General features: G+C 41.3%; 1 protein-coding gene across 4 annotated transcripts in view; it reads left to right on the top strand.

Annotated features, from left to right (window-relative positions):
* COX10 (cytochrome c oxidase assembly factor heme A:farnesyltransferase COX10) overlaps positions 1-16,857 on the top strand; it is a 144,107-nt gene that overhangs the window by 58,215 nt on the left and 69,035 nt on the right. For all 4 annotated transcript variants that reach the window (XM_088176584.1, XM_088176583.1, XM_014891225.2 and 1 more), the window contains exon 5: positions 11,978-12,048. In XM_088176584.1, the coding sequence (XP_088032710.1) occupies positions 11,978-12,048 (71 nt within the window). The remainder of the gene's footprint in view (positions 1-11,977; positions 12,049-16,857) is intronic.

Genomic DNA, 16,857 nt, shown 5'->3' with positions numbered 1-16,857 from the left:
TAATGCACTTCCATTACCACAAAAAGACTTTTTATGATTCTGGGTTTAGTCTTATGGAAAGTGAACACAAAGTCCAAAACTCCCATGGTGCAGTCTGGCTTTAGCACCTTGCACAAAGTGCCTCAGTCAAGTGTCCTGCTGAATCCAGATTATTTTTTCCCCTTTTTTTCTTGTGATTGAGCAAAGTGCTAGTCCTAGCCATCCAGCTTTAGCAAGACCCGTGTAGTCAAAGCTTCCACATCCCTGTGATGGCGCCAACAGGAAGGAGCTGGAAATAGGGAAACAGTCCCCAGAAGTTCTCGAATGTATGGATACTGGCACCTGGGAGAAATCAGGCCACTGAGGTACAAGGTTGGGTTTTTTTTTTCCCCAATAGATACTCAGCAAACTTCATATTGGACTAACACTTAGCAAACAAAGGTGACATTTGAGGCACCTGGAAGACAGACCTGACAAGAGTGGCATTTCTGTGTCAATATTTAAAACCGCAGGAAGTTCACTGCTCTGGTAATATCCATGGCATGAACTGCAGGAGCTTGAGCCCTTTGGCTGGGCAGGGAGTTCTTGCTTTAATAACCCTTGTGTGAACTTTTGGACACTTGCTTTGATGTGGAAAAGTGTTGCTGTAACAGCACTTGTGAGCAAGAAGCTGCAGTGGAGGTGAAGGAAACAAAAGCTACTTCAAGTTTCATGTGGAAAGCACCAATTTATTCCAACATATTGATGCTCATGCAATGCTTAGAACAAGTCTTGCTTGTATGTCATTATATTTCTTACTATGCTTATATTTTAAGAGTAGCCTTCTAAGATAGAGAAAATTACCCTATTTCGTCCGTATCTTTGCCTTTTGGCAAAAATCTTCCTGTTGCCACAAGTCAGATTAAAATTAATGTTGTTTAAGCTTCTAAGGCTTTCAAAAGGATCACTGGCACAAAATAAATAAATTTACGCAAGTGAATAGGTCATTATACCTTAAAAAGAGGGAAGGTAATTTGACTTGGTGTCTTAATTGGTTTCCAAGCTAAAATTAATAGTGTGTGGAATCCCTCTTACTAACATGACTCAGAACTATTTATTTTTCAACTCCTCTTTTGAGATTGATGAGTGTGTTATCTTAGCATTTAGGTGATACAAGCAGTACTGGAATGACAAACATTTCTTGACAGCTTTAGAAAGATGGATGGTGTGATGACCCTGCAACAGGTTTGGGTGTTTGTGCTTTCCAGTGGGTCATCGTGAGACTCTTGCTTCACTTTCATTCTTAATGAAGGGAAAGGAAAGGTGAGACCTAATTATGGGTTTGAGATGTCTTTTGTAATGTGACTTCTCAGTGTACAGGTTTGTCATCCAGTCCTCAAGAGAAGAGCATAGTGATCGTCATCCCCAGTTCATGGTCCCAGTTGGTGCATTTTGCTTTTAGAAAATATGGTTACTGGATTTTACTAGATTTTACTGCAAAGCTGGTGCTAAGTTATTAGTTACACCTTGGATATTTGTTATTATATTGTTACTGTATTGTTACTTTATTTGGCAGTTCTACACATTCTGCATAAAACCATATTTTAATGAAGAAAATTCCCTTACCAAAACTAGCCTGCTATGGGCAAAGTCCTTAAGCTTGACCAGAGTCTTTATATGTAGATACTTGTGAGCATCTCTTCCATGTCTTTTGGATCTACTGATCTGTGATAGCCTTAGGAGGAGAGAAGGCCTTGAAAATACCCCACACGTGGCCTGCCACATCAAACATCTGTGAAATTAATAAAAGAAAAAAATGCATTATTAATATACTGATAGCTTTCTGGTAAGTTCTATACAGATGGAAGAGAGTGATTTCCTTTAATTTGCTTTACTGCGAAGATCTAAAACTAAACAAAACCATTGTCATACACATGAAGTTACAATATTGCACTCATCAGTGTGCTGTGATATTCTCCCCTAACAATTAAAACTCTTCAATATGTTAGAAAGTGGGCTCCTTTTGCCTCTGGGAGCACACAGTGGAGGGAAGCAATGAGGCTTTTCTTCCAGTGCAGTCTAAGTCCTGAATGCCCCTCAGGGTTCTCTTGCTCTCGTTTTAGACATCAGAACAACAGGAGAAAGTTGGCTTTAAATTTTGTTGTAAACTCTCTCCTGTAGACTTGATCGATTCCCGAAGTGTGGTGTATATAAAAACGTGACTTGAGGCTCTCCTTGATATCTTCTCCTAATATCTAAAAGTAGTAATTCCTGAGGAATGATTTGATTAGGAGATTCGAGTTGTGTGTAAGTGGAGCAGGTCAGCTCTGTGACATTTGGACAATGTTAGCATGCTGCTTTGCTCAGGCACATCAGTAAAGGCCTATGCCGCTTCACACCCTGATTCACATTTAAACTTTTTTACTGATTCTGTTACAGCATTCCTGCATTTCATCCATTGTGGGTTTTGGGGCTTTGAGGTTTTTAATATTTTGGCGAGAAGGAGGAGTAGATTTTCATTTTGCCAAATATGGCCAGACCAAAGCAAATTCTCTTTCACAGATACCGGGAGCTTCAAGTATAAAAATTATTTCTGAAACTGAAAGATATTTTGAACGAGCAGTTTATGTGTTTGCACCTACTGAAATAACCTCTGCCTCCTCAAAAGCAGGCAAACCTGCTGCCGTACGTACAATGCTACTTTTGTATGTCTTGTAAGAAAAAAGCCTCACTAATAGGACGTGTCAGCCATGAGCAGTTAAAACCAACACATCTCCATGTGATGTAAGAGAGCAGTTTATGGATTAATATTCAGACTCCTGGCAGGAAGCACACTGAGGTGGTATAGTATTCTAATAGTTTGTGACAATTTATAAAAAGCTGATTAAAATGACCTGGATCTGGGACACATGGGTTGCAGCCAGGAGATGTGTGGACTTGATTTAAATCTCACCTTCCTACTTCCCTGCTCCCATCTCCTGGGCAAGAGCAGAGCACAGTGGGGCTGCTTGATTTTATAGCTCTCTAGTAGTCACAGGGGACTGCAAGCAGCTCATACTGATGGTCTGGAGGGCTCTGGAGTGACCTGCTCCTTCTACAGCTGCCCTGGCTAAATCCAGGAGCTTAGGATCCTGCTGTAGTTACTAGGGGGAAATAAAGTCTTTGCCACTCCTGCCTCTGTTCTCAGTCCTCTGGAGGAGATTTGTGTCTCCTGGCTGACTCGGGATCTCCTGCTTCACTTAAGCACTGCATTGAGCAGCAGAAATACTTCCCCAAGAGTTCCTGAGTAACAATTTTATTCCACCACAGGAATTTGTCTAAGCCATCTTCAGTATCAGATTTTATCTGCAGTATTCTCAAAGCAGCTGCACTGTGTCCAGAGGACCTTTCCTGGTGTATTTTAGGACATACAGTAACTCAAACCAGATACTGACCTTGTGCAATACCGATCTTCAGCAAAGAGATTGTTATTTGAAGTTTTGTTTGTTTTTTAAATTATACATTGCACTCATGGCGTGCTGGCATCGTGACAATTATGATTTAATGCAAAGAAATCTTTTGAAGAAAATGTCTTTGCAAAGTGATTCAGGGGATATTTTGGTAAGGCATAAAGGTGGTATTTTTCTTCAACCCGAATAATAATAATATGTAGTAATAAAGTAGTTACTGAAGAAACCATGTTACAGACGTCAGATGCTTCTGGCATCTTTTTAATGATGATAATTCATCATTAAAAACTTGCAGGGGTAGGGAACAGATGTGGAGTGATCAGAGCTCAGTTGTGGAAGTGTGTGTGCGGAGGTGAAGTTTTCCTTTCTTTTTCCAGGGCTGCAGAGATGAATGTTGCTTCATTGCCTCATCTCCGTGATGTGGAAAAAAGAATGATTTAACCCCTCAATGGGAGACATACATTGTGGTGCTGTTTCTCTCCTGGGGTACACGATGCACCAGCACAGTGGTGGGAGCTGTGTGACAGCTTTAGCCTTTCCCTCTCCTCTTTTTGTGTCCAGAGTGACCTGGCCCAGATCAAAAAGTGGAAAGATCCAGAGGGAAATTAGCTGATTTTTGGCCAGATAAGGTCGTTCTGTGGTGCAGTTGGTTGGGTGAGCACAATGGAAGGGCATGAGTTGTTTATCTAACTGAAACACATTTTTTAGCAGTTTTCATTTTAAGTTGAAAAGGAAGAGCCTGACAGCAACAAAATCTGAAATGATGGGAAGATATTCAGTGCAGTGTGTTCTGCACTTGGAAATTACCTCCTTTAATCGAGGAGCCCAAAAGCATTGATAGGCAAGTGTGTGTAGTCCTGGAGCAGGGGCTCAAGAAAGGCTTTGAGTTTGTGGATGCATTAATTGTGTGCTAAATAAAAAGGACTTGGTGGTAAATGTATAATATTATTTGTCTTTGGCAACTGGCCAGAAGGCAGAATTCCTTCCCATGGAGTTTATTTCTCCAGTGTGGATCACATAAGGTAAAACCTGTCTGTGGTATCCAGCTTTCATTTCCCCTGAAGCTGTGGCTGACCTCTGTGAGGCCTTGGGAATACATTAGTTAGGTGGCTCACCAAGTCAGCAGTTTTCAAGATGGAACAGCTTATAAGGGCCTGCTTGTATTTTTATTATTATTTCATTTTTGTTATGCTATCTTCTTAGCAAAATATGATTTTTATGAGAAGAGCCAGGCTCATCGGTGGTCACCTGACCTGTTTCTCATTTACTAAACCAGGAGATTTATGTCTTTTCTCCCATTTCAAGCTTTGGGCATCAGGTGCATTGAAAAAATGAGGTTAAATGAGCTAATTGTTCATGCATTGGTACAAAAAACTTGATTCAAAATGAAGACAAGAAAATTTTTTCTTGGAAAAAAGTAGATTATCTACTTTATTCCAAGAAAAAAATTAAGAATTTTGCTACACAGGTCATATTATTTAACTTGTGAAGTTATTCATACACTGAAGAAGACATGTACTCCTTATTTATTGGTAATTCCTTACTCCTTGCAGCAGGTTTGGACACAGCAGGCCCAGGATCTTTCCTTCCACCCTCACTGCTTTTCCTCAAGTGAGTGCTACAAGCACAACCACACCTGCAGAGCCAGTGGTTTATCCAGCTGGGCTTCCCTAGTTAGCAGCAGTGCATTTCAGGATGTCTCCATCATCCTCTCCTCTGTCCCAACCCCTCATGGCTGTGACAAGCCCCACAGATGCAGCAGCATGAGGAACATGCTGCTGGGACACTCCACGTTATCACAGCCGTAAGCTTTTCAAGCTCCTTGTAATGGCACTTGTGGTATCAGCAGAGAATGTTGTTTGGCCAAAGTGCTGAGGAAGAGGCCCAAGCTCCAAGAGTTCAGTGACCACTTGTTTTGTTGGTCAGAGCCACCAAAAGGACTTGGATAAGCTGGAAACAAGCACAGAGCACTGTGCCAGGCATGCTGGCGGCTCCAGCCGCTGCTGCCAGTTAAGGATACTGAAATACTAAAAGCCACATAAAAACTAAAAAATGCCCCATTCTGGGGACAGTGTCTCTGGGAATCCTTGGAAAGCCACACTTGTGAGTGGTCAGGAGAATAACAGCATCACCTCTTGAGCACTTGAAAGCAGAGCTGGCGGGACAGGTTGTTAGTCCAACAGGTCAGATGAGTGCAAACCAATGAGTCTGCCTTCTCCATCCTAAAAATCTCTAAAGTCACAAGTATCAACATTTTCTTAGCCATTTTGTTCTGCTGTAGTCTCTGTACAGGGCAACGGGCTTTTAAATGCTGGGTAATAATAAGAATGTGTCTTTTGTGGGAGAAAAAACAATACACTGAGTCAGATCCTTTATGTGGCAGACCTTTCCAGTTTCATGGGACTTGACAGTCTGGGGTTTAGCTGCCCTCCTCTGTCTGTAAGTAACATTGTTCAGCCTTGCATCAATCTCGTTTTTAATTAGAATCCTCTTTGAGATGGAAAATACCAGAGCAGATCTATGGTAAGACTGGGAACTTCACAGCCAGAAGGTTTTCAGATACTGCCTTAAAAAAAAAAAAGAAAAAAAAAAAGCTATTTCTAATCTTTAAAATATTTGCCTTGCTTTATTTTCATATCTCGAAGACAAACAGGTGCTGTGTGCCCTTTATGATTCTCAAATATACAATCTCCAAGCCAGCAGTCTCTGAAGTCTTTCCTTGTTTGTACAATTAGGGTGGGACTTTCGGAGTCACTCAGTGTGGTCTGTCTCTCTCTCTCATTGAAGTCAAACTGCCATTGACTTCAGTAAGAATCCTGTTAGATCAGCACATGAGTGCTTTGGAAAATCCTTCCCACCACTTTTTTTAGTCACATCTCTGTACAATTGAGTAAAAAAACTTTTGTAATATGCTTTAATTAATCTTTATCGTTTTCATATAAAAGTGATTGAAAGGAAACCAGAAGGAAATCTGTAATAATTGATTTGATTTTATTTACCAAGCATTATATGTTATGTTTTTCTTCTCCATTTATGTAATTATATATTGCCTTATGACAACGTCAGAGAAATCACTGAAAACATGAGGAATAGAAATAATGAGATAATATGGAGAGGACGAACAGGCTCAGAGGAAAATTCTTGATGCTTTGTGGTCTGGTGGGTTTCCAGTGTTGCTTAAAGCAACTTTCCTTTGGCTGTGTGGGGAAAGCAGGAGACTTCATGTGAAAGGCTAGTGCTGAAACCTGATGAATTTGGAGGCTGCATGGCCAGCTGTGTAAGGAATGGCTTTCTGGATGTCATCTTTCCAGAAAACTGCAGATTATTGCCCAGGTATCCACAGTCTGTGCTTTCCACACAGTTTTGGTCCATCTGCTCCTCCTTGGATCATGCACCTTTTTGGTTTCCAGCATGTGTTTCAGTGGTGTTTCTGGTTAACTGTTTGCTCTTGGGCAATACCAAAGAACACCAAAGAGAAACAGAGCTTTCTGTAGCTCTGGAGAACTGGGAGAACCCCAGAAACACCTAATTCAACCAGATCAATATTTGCAAGACTTGCCCTATGCAGCCCTGCTTCACCTCTGGCTGTAGATATTCAATGAAATGCTCTAGTGGGGCATCTAGCTGTAGTGGTTTTTATTTGTTTCGTATTAATGTTTGCTTGGGTCTGTAGCAAGAGATTTTAGCTGAGGAGCTTTGGCCATCACCTATAGCTCATCTGCACCTCCCCACGTGGAACAACACAGGGGGGGTTTGGAGCCCAGCAGGAGAAGGTGACTGCTTCATGCATTAGCGCTGAAAATTTACCTAATACATAGATCTAGAGGGCAATTCTGATGGCAAAGAAGACATGGAAGCCTGCTTGGATTCAGGGGTGGTTTTGCAATGGGAGGATCTCAGAGTTACCTTGAATTAAATTGTCTTCTAATGATAGGGTTCCATTCCGTCTTTAGGCTCCTGGGATTATCAGTTCTGCTGTAAATATGTGTTTAGCATTACAGTAAAATGTTATGTCAGTACATGGCACACTAGTTGCCTGTTTCTGCTGCCATTGTTTCCACCACATGTCACCATTTAGAGCTGGGCCAGTGGCCAGGCTGGTCCTTGATACACTCGAAGTCCAGATTGGTCTATGAAAGATGTTTATTAGCTGAAGTGTGGCAGATATGTTCGATAAACTCTACAGCATATTGTTCCTCTTAGTGCACTTTGGTGTTTCTGTGTGAACAGGTATTGGACTGTTGTAATTCAGTAGATGAGATCTCTCCTGTAGGACCATGGATGGCAAGTGCAGCATGTGCTCCCCTGGCCTAATTAACTAGAAATTGTCAGGCCACTGTCTTGGGAAACTTAATAGGTGGCCTTGGTGTTCAACACGCAGAGGGTTCTGGCGCACTGAACAGGCTCCCCAGGGAATGGTCACAGCCCAAGGCTGCTGTAGCTCAGGGAATGTTAGGACAGTGCTCTCAGGCACAGAGGGGGATTCTTGGGATGTCTGTGCAGAGGCAGCAGTTGGACTTGATAATCATTGTGAGTCCCTTCCCACTCAGGAGATTTCTGTGATTCTGTGAACTGATGGAAGGAGTGGAAGTCGCCTGCAGAGGTACAAGACAGGCTGTCCTCTTTCCCCATCAACAGTGCTGAAAGTGCTGGCATAGTGTAATCTGTATCTGCAAGGTGTTGTTAAAGAAATCTTGGTGTAGACTTAATAAAATTATTAGTCTGTGAGCTCTCTGAAGGTCTGAGTGCTCAGCCACCCTCTGCAGGCACTGCTGGTTCCAAGAGGTAGCTTGAAATTAAATGTTCTTCAACATTTCACTTATAAATGAAGTGGAAACCAATGTGAAGAAGCTGAAGGACAGAAAGCCCATGGGTGTAAACAGCTCTGAGCAGTAATATGACAGCTATCTACGAATTGTGAGATGTTTAAGATATAATTTCTCTATATTAATGAGATGAGATCTGCACAAAAAGCATGATGAGCCTGCCAGAGAAATAAACCACAGAGTACTGGCTGGCCTGATTTTTATTTTTTTGCCATCGTCATGTTTTAAATGTTCATGCATACTGATTAAAATTTAGGTTAGGTTCTTGAGAGCTGTTGCCAAGTTTTGTCACTCAAGGCTTCTTAGATGCTGTAGATTTAACCCTCAGTCTGCCCTTTTGGTGGCCAGTTTCCCAGATACTGAGGGCAGATAATATTCTGCATGTCCAGCTGAACTGATGCATTCAGACTTCCTGAGGAAAAAGCCTCTTGAGTGCTTCTAAAATATTTATTTATCTAGGCTTCATCTTACTGAATTTACTGTTTGCTGAAACAGGGAGGACTCTGTTGGCCTGGCATGAGATACTATGTTTGACTTCACTCTTTCGTTCCTATGGAATGATATTTGAGATGCATGGCTTTTTTTTTTTTTTTTTTCTAGAATACCAGGGGAAAATAATTGCAAATGGAGGGAGAATTTTGCTGAACATCTGGGAGCAAAATGGGGAAAGTTTGATAAATGGCATCTTGCTGACATGGAATAGCAACTAGTTCATTGAAGGAATCTAGGGCATTGCAAGTGAAAGGATTTTAAGTATAGTTCAGTTGGAAGTACAGTGCCATGCTGTATACATACGCTTGAGAGTAACAGATTATTCCAATTGTCAGATTTTAAAAAGCAGAAAAATTCAGTCTTAAGTCATGCAATAATCTGAATTTCGGGAGCAACAATGTCTGTATACAATAGACAAAGACATTTTTGACTACTTAAGTCAGCAGAGGAGATTCTTGTTCAAAATTTATATTCTGTTCAGAGGTTGATTACTATATTAAATATATGGAAATATTTGATACAGTAAGCAAGGCATCATCAGCTTATATTGAGAATCAACTGCGTAAGTTTAAATTCTTTCAGGTGTTGACTATTCAACTGCTCGTCATTTTAGCCATTCTGTGTCTGAGACACATTGAATTTAAAACTTGCACATTATTTTGGTTTTATCCATTGCACACAGATACCTTTATGCATAAACTTAAATACTGTCAAATAAGCAAAAATCTCCTCACATGCACAAATTTAAACTGGAAGTAACTCAAAGCAGTCAGACCTTTGCAAGTAGAAATAAAACCTATGACTTACAAAAAAAAGTAATCATAGCCCAGATACTTTTCTGGGCAACAGACTTTCGCCCTACAGAGTTTGCTCCCTTGTATTGCTCAACCAGTCTGATGTCAAATGTAATTTTTTTCTTCATTTACCATAATTGTCTCTCAAATGTAACAGTGAAACAAACCATTAACAAAACCCTGAGCTGCCAGAAGCAATCAGCTGGTTTCAGCTCCAAATGGGGGCTTTCCTTGCTCCGAAGGAAGTTGTGTCTGTATCTTAGAGGTTCTTTGTGAAGCATCTAACACTTCCAGATTAGTGTTGTAGTTGAGAAGATCTGACCTGTCCCTCCAGCATAAGGTGGAGGGCAAGGACCCCTCAGTGCTTTTCTTCCAAACCGGAGTTTTCACCAGCTCTGGTGGTCATTGGGAATGACCCTGACCACTGCACATCAGCCATAGCAAATAGTGGATGAGAAATTCCCTGTCAGCTGCCTAAAAATCACCGTAGGAGCTGCCCAGTGCTGTGCCACAGAGTTCAGGCAAAGCAGAAGATGTATGAACTAATTTCCCTTCCCTTCCCTTCCCTTCCCTTCCCTTCCCTTCCCTTCCCTTCCCTTCCCTTCCCTTCCCTTCCCTTCCCTTCCCTTCCCTTCCCTTCCCTTCCCTTCCCTTCCCTTCCCTTCCCTTCCCTTCCCTTCCCTTCCCTTCCCTTCCCTTCCCTTCCCTTCCCTTCCCTTCCCTTCCCTTCCCTTCCCTTCCCTTCCCTTCCCCTCTCATAACTCCTGGCTGAGCTGCCTGAGTTTGCTTCAGGAATATCTATAATAGAATTGGAAGGCAGATTGCTGTTTGTTTTATAGTCATTATGTCAAGGTAATAGATGGGATAGATAGCTCCTGGAAACTCCATGGGACTGGAAATTGAACATCTTTCCTTTGAGGTACATCTGAAGGGGTCTGACAGGTTCTTGCTGCTCCCATGGTCTCTGTCCACTGGTGTTCCCATGGGAGTGCTCAGTAAGTTGCAGGACCAGTAACATGGACTGACAAAATGGAAATGTTTGTTAATTGAGCATTTTGTAGCATAAAATGTTAAATCAACTTGCTGGAATAGATTTTATCATGTAGTCCTTTATCATAGGATCACCTAAACTCTGTCTGTGGATTGGCTACACTGAGCTTACTGTGAGTCTCACAGTACTGTTCTGTTATGGTAATTTGTTATGTTAATTGTGATTTGTTATGATACTTTTCCTGCATATCCTCTATAATTGAGATCCCACCTGAAAACCTCAGACATAACATCAGTAAAAAATATTATTTCTGTAAATACGTTCTACTCTTTCTGTAAGTAAATCTCTGATTATGACTTGTATTATTGTTTTGCACATGTAAAACTGAATGGCTTTAGATTTGTCTGGATGGCAAGTGCATTCAGGTTTTCCAGTAATATTCTTACAAAACACATCCTACAGAAGCCTGAAGGAATTCCAAGCAGGCAGATAGTGCTGCCTGAATTTTCCCATAGGCCATGTTTAAAGTCATACTGGGTTGTGACATTAAATAACACCATATGGTGTGTTCACGCCCTCCTGCTCCAACTGGAGGCTCAGAGCAGTTCCAGTAGCATTTTACAAGAATTGATTGATTTTGGAGTGGGTTATAGGTTCTGGCAAGGTAGGTGATCTTGGAAAAAACCTTAGTGTTTGTATTTTAAAGGGCAGAAGTGCAACATTTGAAAGGACAATTTGTATTAATATAAAACTGCGGTCAGAGAGCTGGGGGGCTCAGCCTGGAGAAAAGGAGGCTCAGGGGGATCTTCGCGCTCTGCACAACTCCCTGCCAGGAGGGGACAGGCAGAATGGGGGTCAGGCTGTGCTCCCAGGGAACAGGGACAGGATGAGAGGAAACAGTCTCAACTGGTGCCACGGGAGGTGTTGGTTGAGCATTAGGGAAAATGTCTTCATTGAAAGGCTTGTCAGGCATTGGAAGAGGCTGCCCACTGAAGGTGGTGGAGTCACCATACCTGAAGTATTCAGGAAACCTGCGGATGTGACACTTGAGAATGTGGTTTAATGGTGAGCACAGTGGTGGTGCTGGTTGGACTGGATGATCCTTTTCCAACCGTAATGATTCCATTATTTCCATGTGTGTCTGCAAATGTAATTGTGTTTGCCTAAAAGATGTGTCAGACCTGTTAAGAAAAGAACTTGGAATCAAACTGTACTTCAAATGATGTACTTTTGGGGTCTTGTGCAAACTATTTTTGTCCTCTGGGTGATTTTCTTTCTATGGGGATGCCAAAAGCATCGATGCAGACTATCAAAGCTCCATAAAACCCATTTACTATTTTCTTTGTATCCCTGAACCTTCAAAAACAGAGATTAAAGCACCTGCAGATGCAGACAGGACATTCCATGCATGGCATGTTTTCTGGTATCCTTTCATTCTAATTCTTCCTTTCTTTTTTTTAATTACAGTTCTTTGAGGTTCCATTTGACTCAAATATGAACAGGACTAAAAACAGACCACTGGTGCGAGGACAGATCAGGTAAGGCAATGCACACCTGCTCTGGCTACGGAGGAATAAACCTTTTATCTATTTCCAAGTTTCTCTCCCTCTTCAGATGACGAAAAGTAGCACTTTGAGACAAAACACTTAAGAAGGAAATGTACCTCTCTGTTCCTTGCTATTTCTTCATGTTTATAACTTTCATGTGAGGAGTTTGGGCACTCACAGCTGTAAAATACTGAATTTCTCAATACAGTAGAATTTCCCTTTATATTACATATTTCTCCATGTGTGATGACTCTATGCATGGTGTGGCAGCATGCACTTATGTTCCACTGAACTTTTGTTTTGTAATGATAAATCTTAAAAACTTCCCATCTACGAGCAAACAGAAAAATGTGTGTTGCTTTTGCATGTTTAGCTGGTTGAAAACTCAGAATTGTGGCATCTTAGGAAATTAATTTAAAAATTTGTGATCATAAAGTTTGTCATCATCTATAAATAAATTCCTCCCCCCAACAAAAAAAAGTCCTGCATCAATATAAAAAAGTTCCCCATTCCCTCTGTTTTCTTGATTATGTATCAGTTCAGTTTCTCAAAGGCTGTTTGGCAACTAAAAAAGCAAAGTGAAAAAAAATCAATAAAAATCCTCTAGCTTATTTGCAAACTGAAACTGAAGGCCCAATTCATAAATGATTCAGCAAACAATTTTAGTATTGCATTTCCATGATTTGTGCCAGAGTATTTATAACAAAATTATGCTTTCCTTTAGGCTTCTGTGAACAGTTGGTCCTATTTATTTCTGTGTTTTATCCATCACCTTTGGAAGACTGGAAAAAAGCATGAGAGATGAAATTACAAGAAAATTGAGACAAAATAGTCAAGTGAACCTTGGGGGTAAATTCACTTTTGTGGTAAATAGTTAGAGCACTTCAATAAAGTTGTTCTGATTTGTTCTCAAATACAGTGCTAATTGCAGATTCCTAAGTTAATTTTACTTAAAAATGTATTTTAGGGACCACTGCAGTGAGGGCATCTGTTGGAGATACAGTAAGTCAGACTTAATTGTGTGGTTCAGGGGACCAGTACTTCTGCCTCCCTTGCATGTGGTCCTTGGGCCATGGGAGAAGGAACACTTAGTAGGAAGAAAAATGATGGGGGGGATTTTATTTTTTTTATTATTATTTTATTTTTATCATAGTCTGCTAGCATGGCTTGAAGTGCTTCTGGAGTCAAAAATATAACTAGGAAGCTTTCTGTCAACTTTGGATTCAGAGAAAGCAATTTATTTTATGTTTCCAGTGTCCTTAAATGAACTTCACTGTCATCTGAATGCACCACAGATTGGCAAAACCGTATTTCATGGATTTTCTTACTTCTCCCCCTTTCATATTTGCTTTCACCACAAAATGGTAATGTTGGGGACATTGGGCAGTCACTCATCAATCTATCTACCTGCCTGTCAACAGCTAATTTAAAGTTCTTTAAAGTGTCACTTCCCTTGAATAATGCTGCTCTTGCTCCCTGCAGACCATGGAGTATTCAGGCCTTGACTGGGGTTATTTCTTCTGTGGTGTGCCAGAGGAAAATAATCCAGTGCAAGCGATCTAACCTTATATTTTGCCACATATTTCCTGGTGTTCCTTGAACTCTTTCCTTCCTGACTGATTAAATAAAACCTGTAAATAGTTACGCTAAAACCAGTCAAAACCAGACAAGACAGGGATGGATAAATTGTATATGAGAGACTGGTGTCTTGGCTTTGGGAAACAACCCAGAGAATTTGGTGAGTTCTTGCCCAAAATTTGTCAGATATTTCAGTTTTGACATTTTCTTCTCTTTCACTGCTTCATTTAATGAAACATTTGCTGCTTTTTAAATTCTGCTGTGTTACAACATCTGTGCTATCCAGTGCAAACAAGACATCATTTTCTAATCCATCTTCATTTGCACTGTTTGCAAATATATTCTTTTTTTCTTGCTTTCCTTGCTTTTTATTTATTCAGCATAGTCGTTGTTACAGAACTGGACAATATGGGTAGCAGTTTTTGTCCTGAGCTTAAGATCCTTTTTGAAGAGAGAAAGCTGTTAACTCTCCATGTTGGCTCTGCACTTCCTTGGGAAGGTTTTCAGTGCTGGCTTTGATGTGACTCCTGCCCACTGAAAACTGCACTGAGGCCAGTGAGAGTTTTTGTAGAGGTTGTGCCATCACAAAGAGAATTCTTACATGCTTTGAATGTAGGCCAGAATCAACCTGGTAACCCCAGTGAGAGGTTTTTGGAGTTATTGAGTCATGCAGTCCCTGGATGAGATGGTGTCTCCATTTTAAGTAAGGTAGTTCACAGAGGTGGCTCATTGGGAAATACTAAGCTTTTGTAGAGAAACTATTGCCATGTGTTCTGCTTTGCGGCCTCTGTTTGCAGCTTCAGCCCCTAGTTTGTTTAGGGTTAAGATCAGTTGTCTGTTCTAAGTGATCTTGCTTCCCACAACCTTTCTGCCTGAAGCCTTCATATTGAGAAAACACCTCAAGTCCTTCTCATGGGTTCATTTCCCTGCATACACAGTGGTTCCCAAATCCCCACGTCACCCTTTTCTGTGAATTGCTGAGGACTTGCAGTTTCCTTTGGCATCAATGAGGAGCCTCAGTAGCTTTCAAAGAAAGGCTTTGTGGCCAGGGCTGCATTTAGAGGTGTGGAAGACTGGCTGGAGACAGATTGTTCTCTTACTGGTGACATTCAAGAAGTGTCTCAGTTGGGCAGCTTTGGCCCGTCCATCATTCCCTATGAGCCAGGAGCCAGTTCTACAAAAATCTCTGGAAGGATGGGATTTGGAAAAGTAATTTTCCTCCATCCTTTGTGAAGTCTCTGTATTATATCATCTTGATGGCTGAGACAATTACTTAGGGGCTCAGTGTGCCCCTGCTTTATATTTTATATATTTGGGCTGGACAATCCATAAAGGCAGTGACACAGACGGCTTCTGCAGAGCTGGGGCTGCTGAGCATAGGGACAAGAGCACATTTACCTTATTTGTCAGCCCCCAAACCCACCTCTGGTGCCCCCAGGGAATCTTCTGACACTGTTGGGTGATTTGTGACAAACAACACCAGATAGTTCATTGACTGCTTGCTTTACAATGTTCTATTTAATTTGTAAGGCTCTGAAAAAAATGTTCTCTTTGAGCAATGAGATGTAACCATCCTTATTCTCTATTCAGAGAGTAATCAGAGAGATCCTGTTGCAAAAACAAGAGTAGACCCAAACACAGCGTGCCACTGAGTGCCATCCATCATCCTGCCTGCCCACATGTCTTCCTCCCTCCTCTGACCCCTCAAGTCTTGTTTGGAAATACAAACAGCTTGAGATGTTCTTTATACTTGCACTGCAGTGTTAAACTCATATAACATATTTGTGTTCTGCATTATAATAACAGCTGATACCGTTTCCTTCTATGAATTTGTTTTGTGTCATTGATGAGAAAAAATTTAATGTGCTCACACAATCTTAGATTAGTCTGAAGTGGCGGCAGCTTTTCCTGATTTTCTCTTGGTTGTGATTTATTCCCTTGCTTTTTAAGGTAATGAATTTAATTTTCCTGCAGATTAATTTTGATAAGTCTCTGGTATGAGCTGCAGTAGCTGAGTGAGATCAACCTCAGGGGTGACAAGTGTCCTGCTCTGTTACATTGTGCAAAGTGATAGGTTTGATCACCCTTTACCTGCACACACTCCTTCTAAAAGTTGAAGTTATACAAACTTAGGGTACTGCTGGATCTGCTGTGCGAATCACTGATAAAGGTCTTCATAGTTGTAAAATAATATTTTTTCAGCTTAAAAGAAAAAAAGACCTTGAACAGTATGTCCTATATAACCAATTCACAGCCAAGTAGACACTGTTCAATTCTGCTCCTGTGCTATTTTGCGACTTATACCTGTTTTCTGTACCCAGTCCTTTGGCTTTGGCTTCAGCAGTGGCTGCCTGGAAGTGGGCCTGGGGCTTCTCCTTTGCTTACCTGGACCATGAAACATTGTACAGGTAGCTTTAAAGGGTGGTCCAGGCTGAAGGAGCCTCAGGAAAGATGAAGACCTATCTCCTGCTCACAGCAGTCTCAGCTCTGAGGTCAGACCTGGTTACTCCAGGTCTTATATCAAAACCCTTCAGTATAATGGTTTCAAACTGCAAAAGAGCAGATTTAGATTAGATCTTAGGAAAAAATCTTCCCTGTGAGGGTGGGCAGGCCCAGGCCCAGGTTGCCCAGAACAGCTGTGGCTACCCCAACCCTGGCAGTGCCCAAGGCCAGGTTGGAGGGGCTTGGAGCAGCCTGGGACAGTGGGAGGTGTCCCTGCCATGGCAGGGGGGTAGAAAGAGATGAGCTTTATGGTCCCTTCCAACCCAAACCGTTCTGGGATTCTATGATAAAAGGAACATGCTGTGGATTGATATTCTCCTTACACAGATTATTTGTACTCAAACTACTTTTCTATACACATTTGAGAAGTTTAAGTCTATAAAAATGGCAGAAGGCGGCACAACACAGCTAATGCCTTGAATGCTTCAACAGAAATAAATCTTGGTGGTGTTTGGTGAGTATTTTTCCCAAGAATCCCATTAACCTTTTCCCTTAGCAGTGCCCAAGGAGTTGTGTTCTGTCTGTGAGCTTTCCACTTCTCATGTTCACAGTTGATGGTTACTGCAATTAATGGAGGCCGTAACACTTTTGCATATTGTTATTTCTGAGTGCAGTGTTGACTTGGCTCAGTGTAAACTCTAAGCCAAACTTTTGAAGAATCAGACCATAAAGGGCTCCTACACTGGTGCTGTATCTCACCAATGACTTATATTTGTGAAT

This window comes from Sturnus vulgaris, chromosome 20 (assembly GCF_052056855.1).
Source record: "Sturnus vulgaris isolate bStuVul1 chromosome 20, bStuVul1.hap1, whole genome shotgun sequence".
Taxonomy (NCBI): domain Eukaryota; kingdom Metazoa; phylum Chordata; class Aves; order Passeriformes; family Sturnidae; genus Sturnus; species Sturnus vulgaris.
The sequence above is the reverse complement of the archived record's forward strand: the minus strand, read 5'-3'. Positions and strand labels throughout refer to the sequence as shown.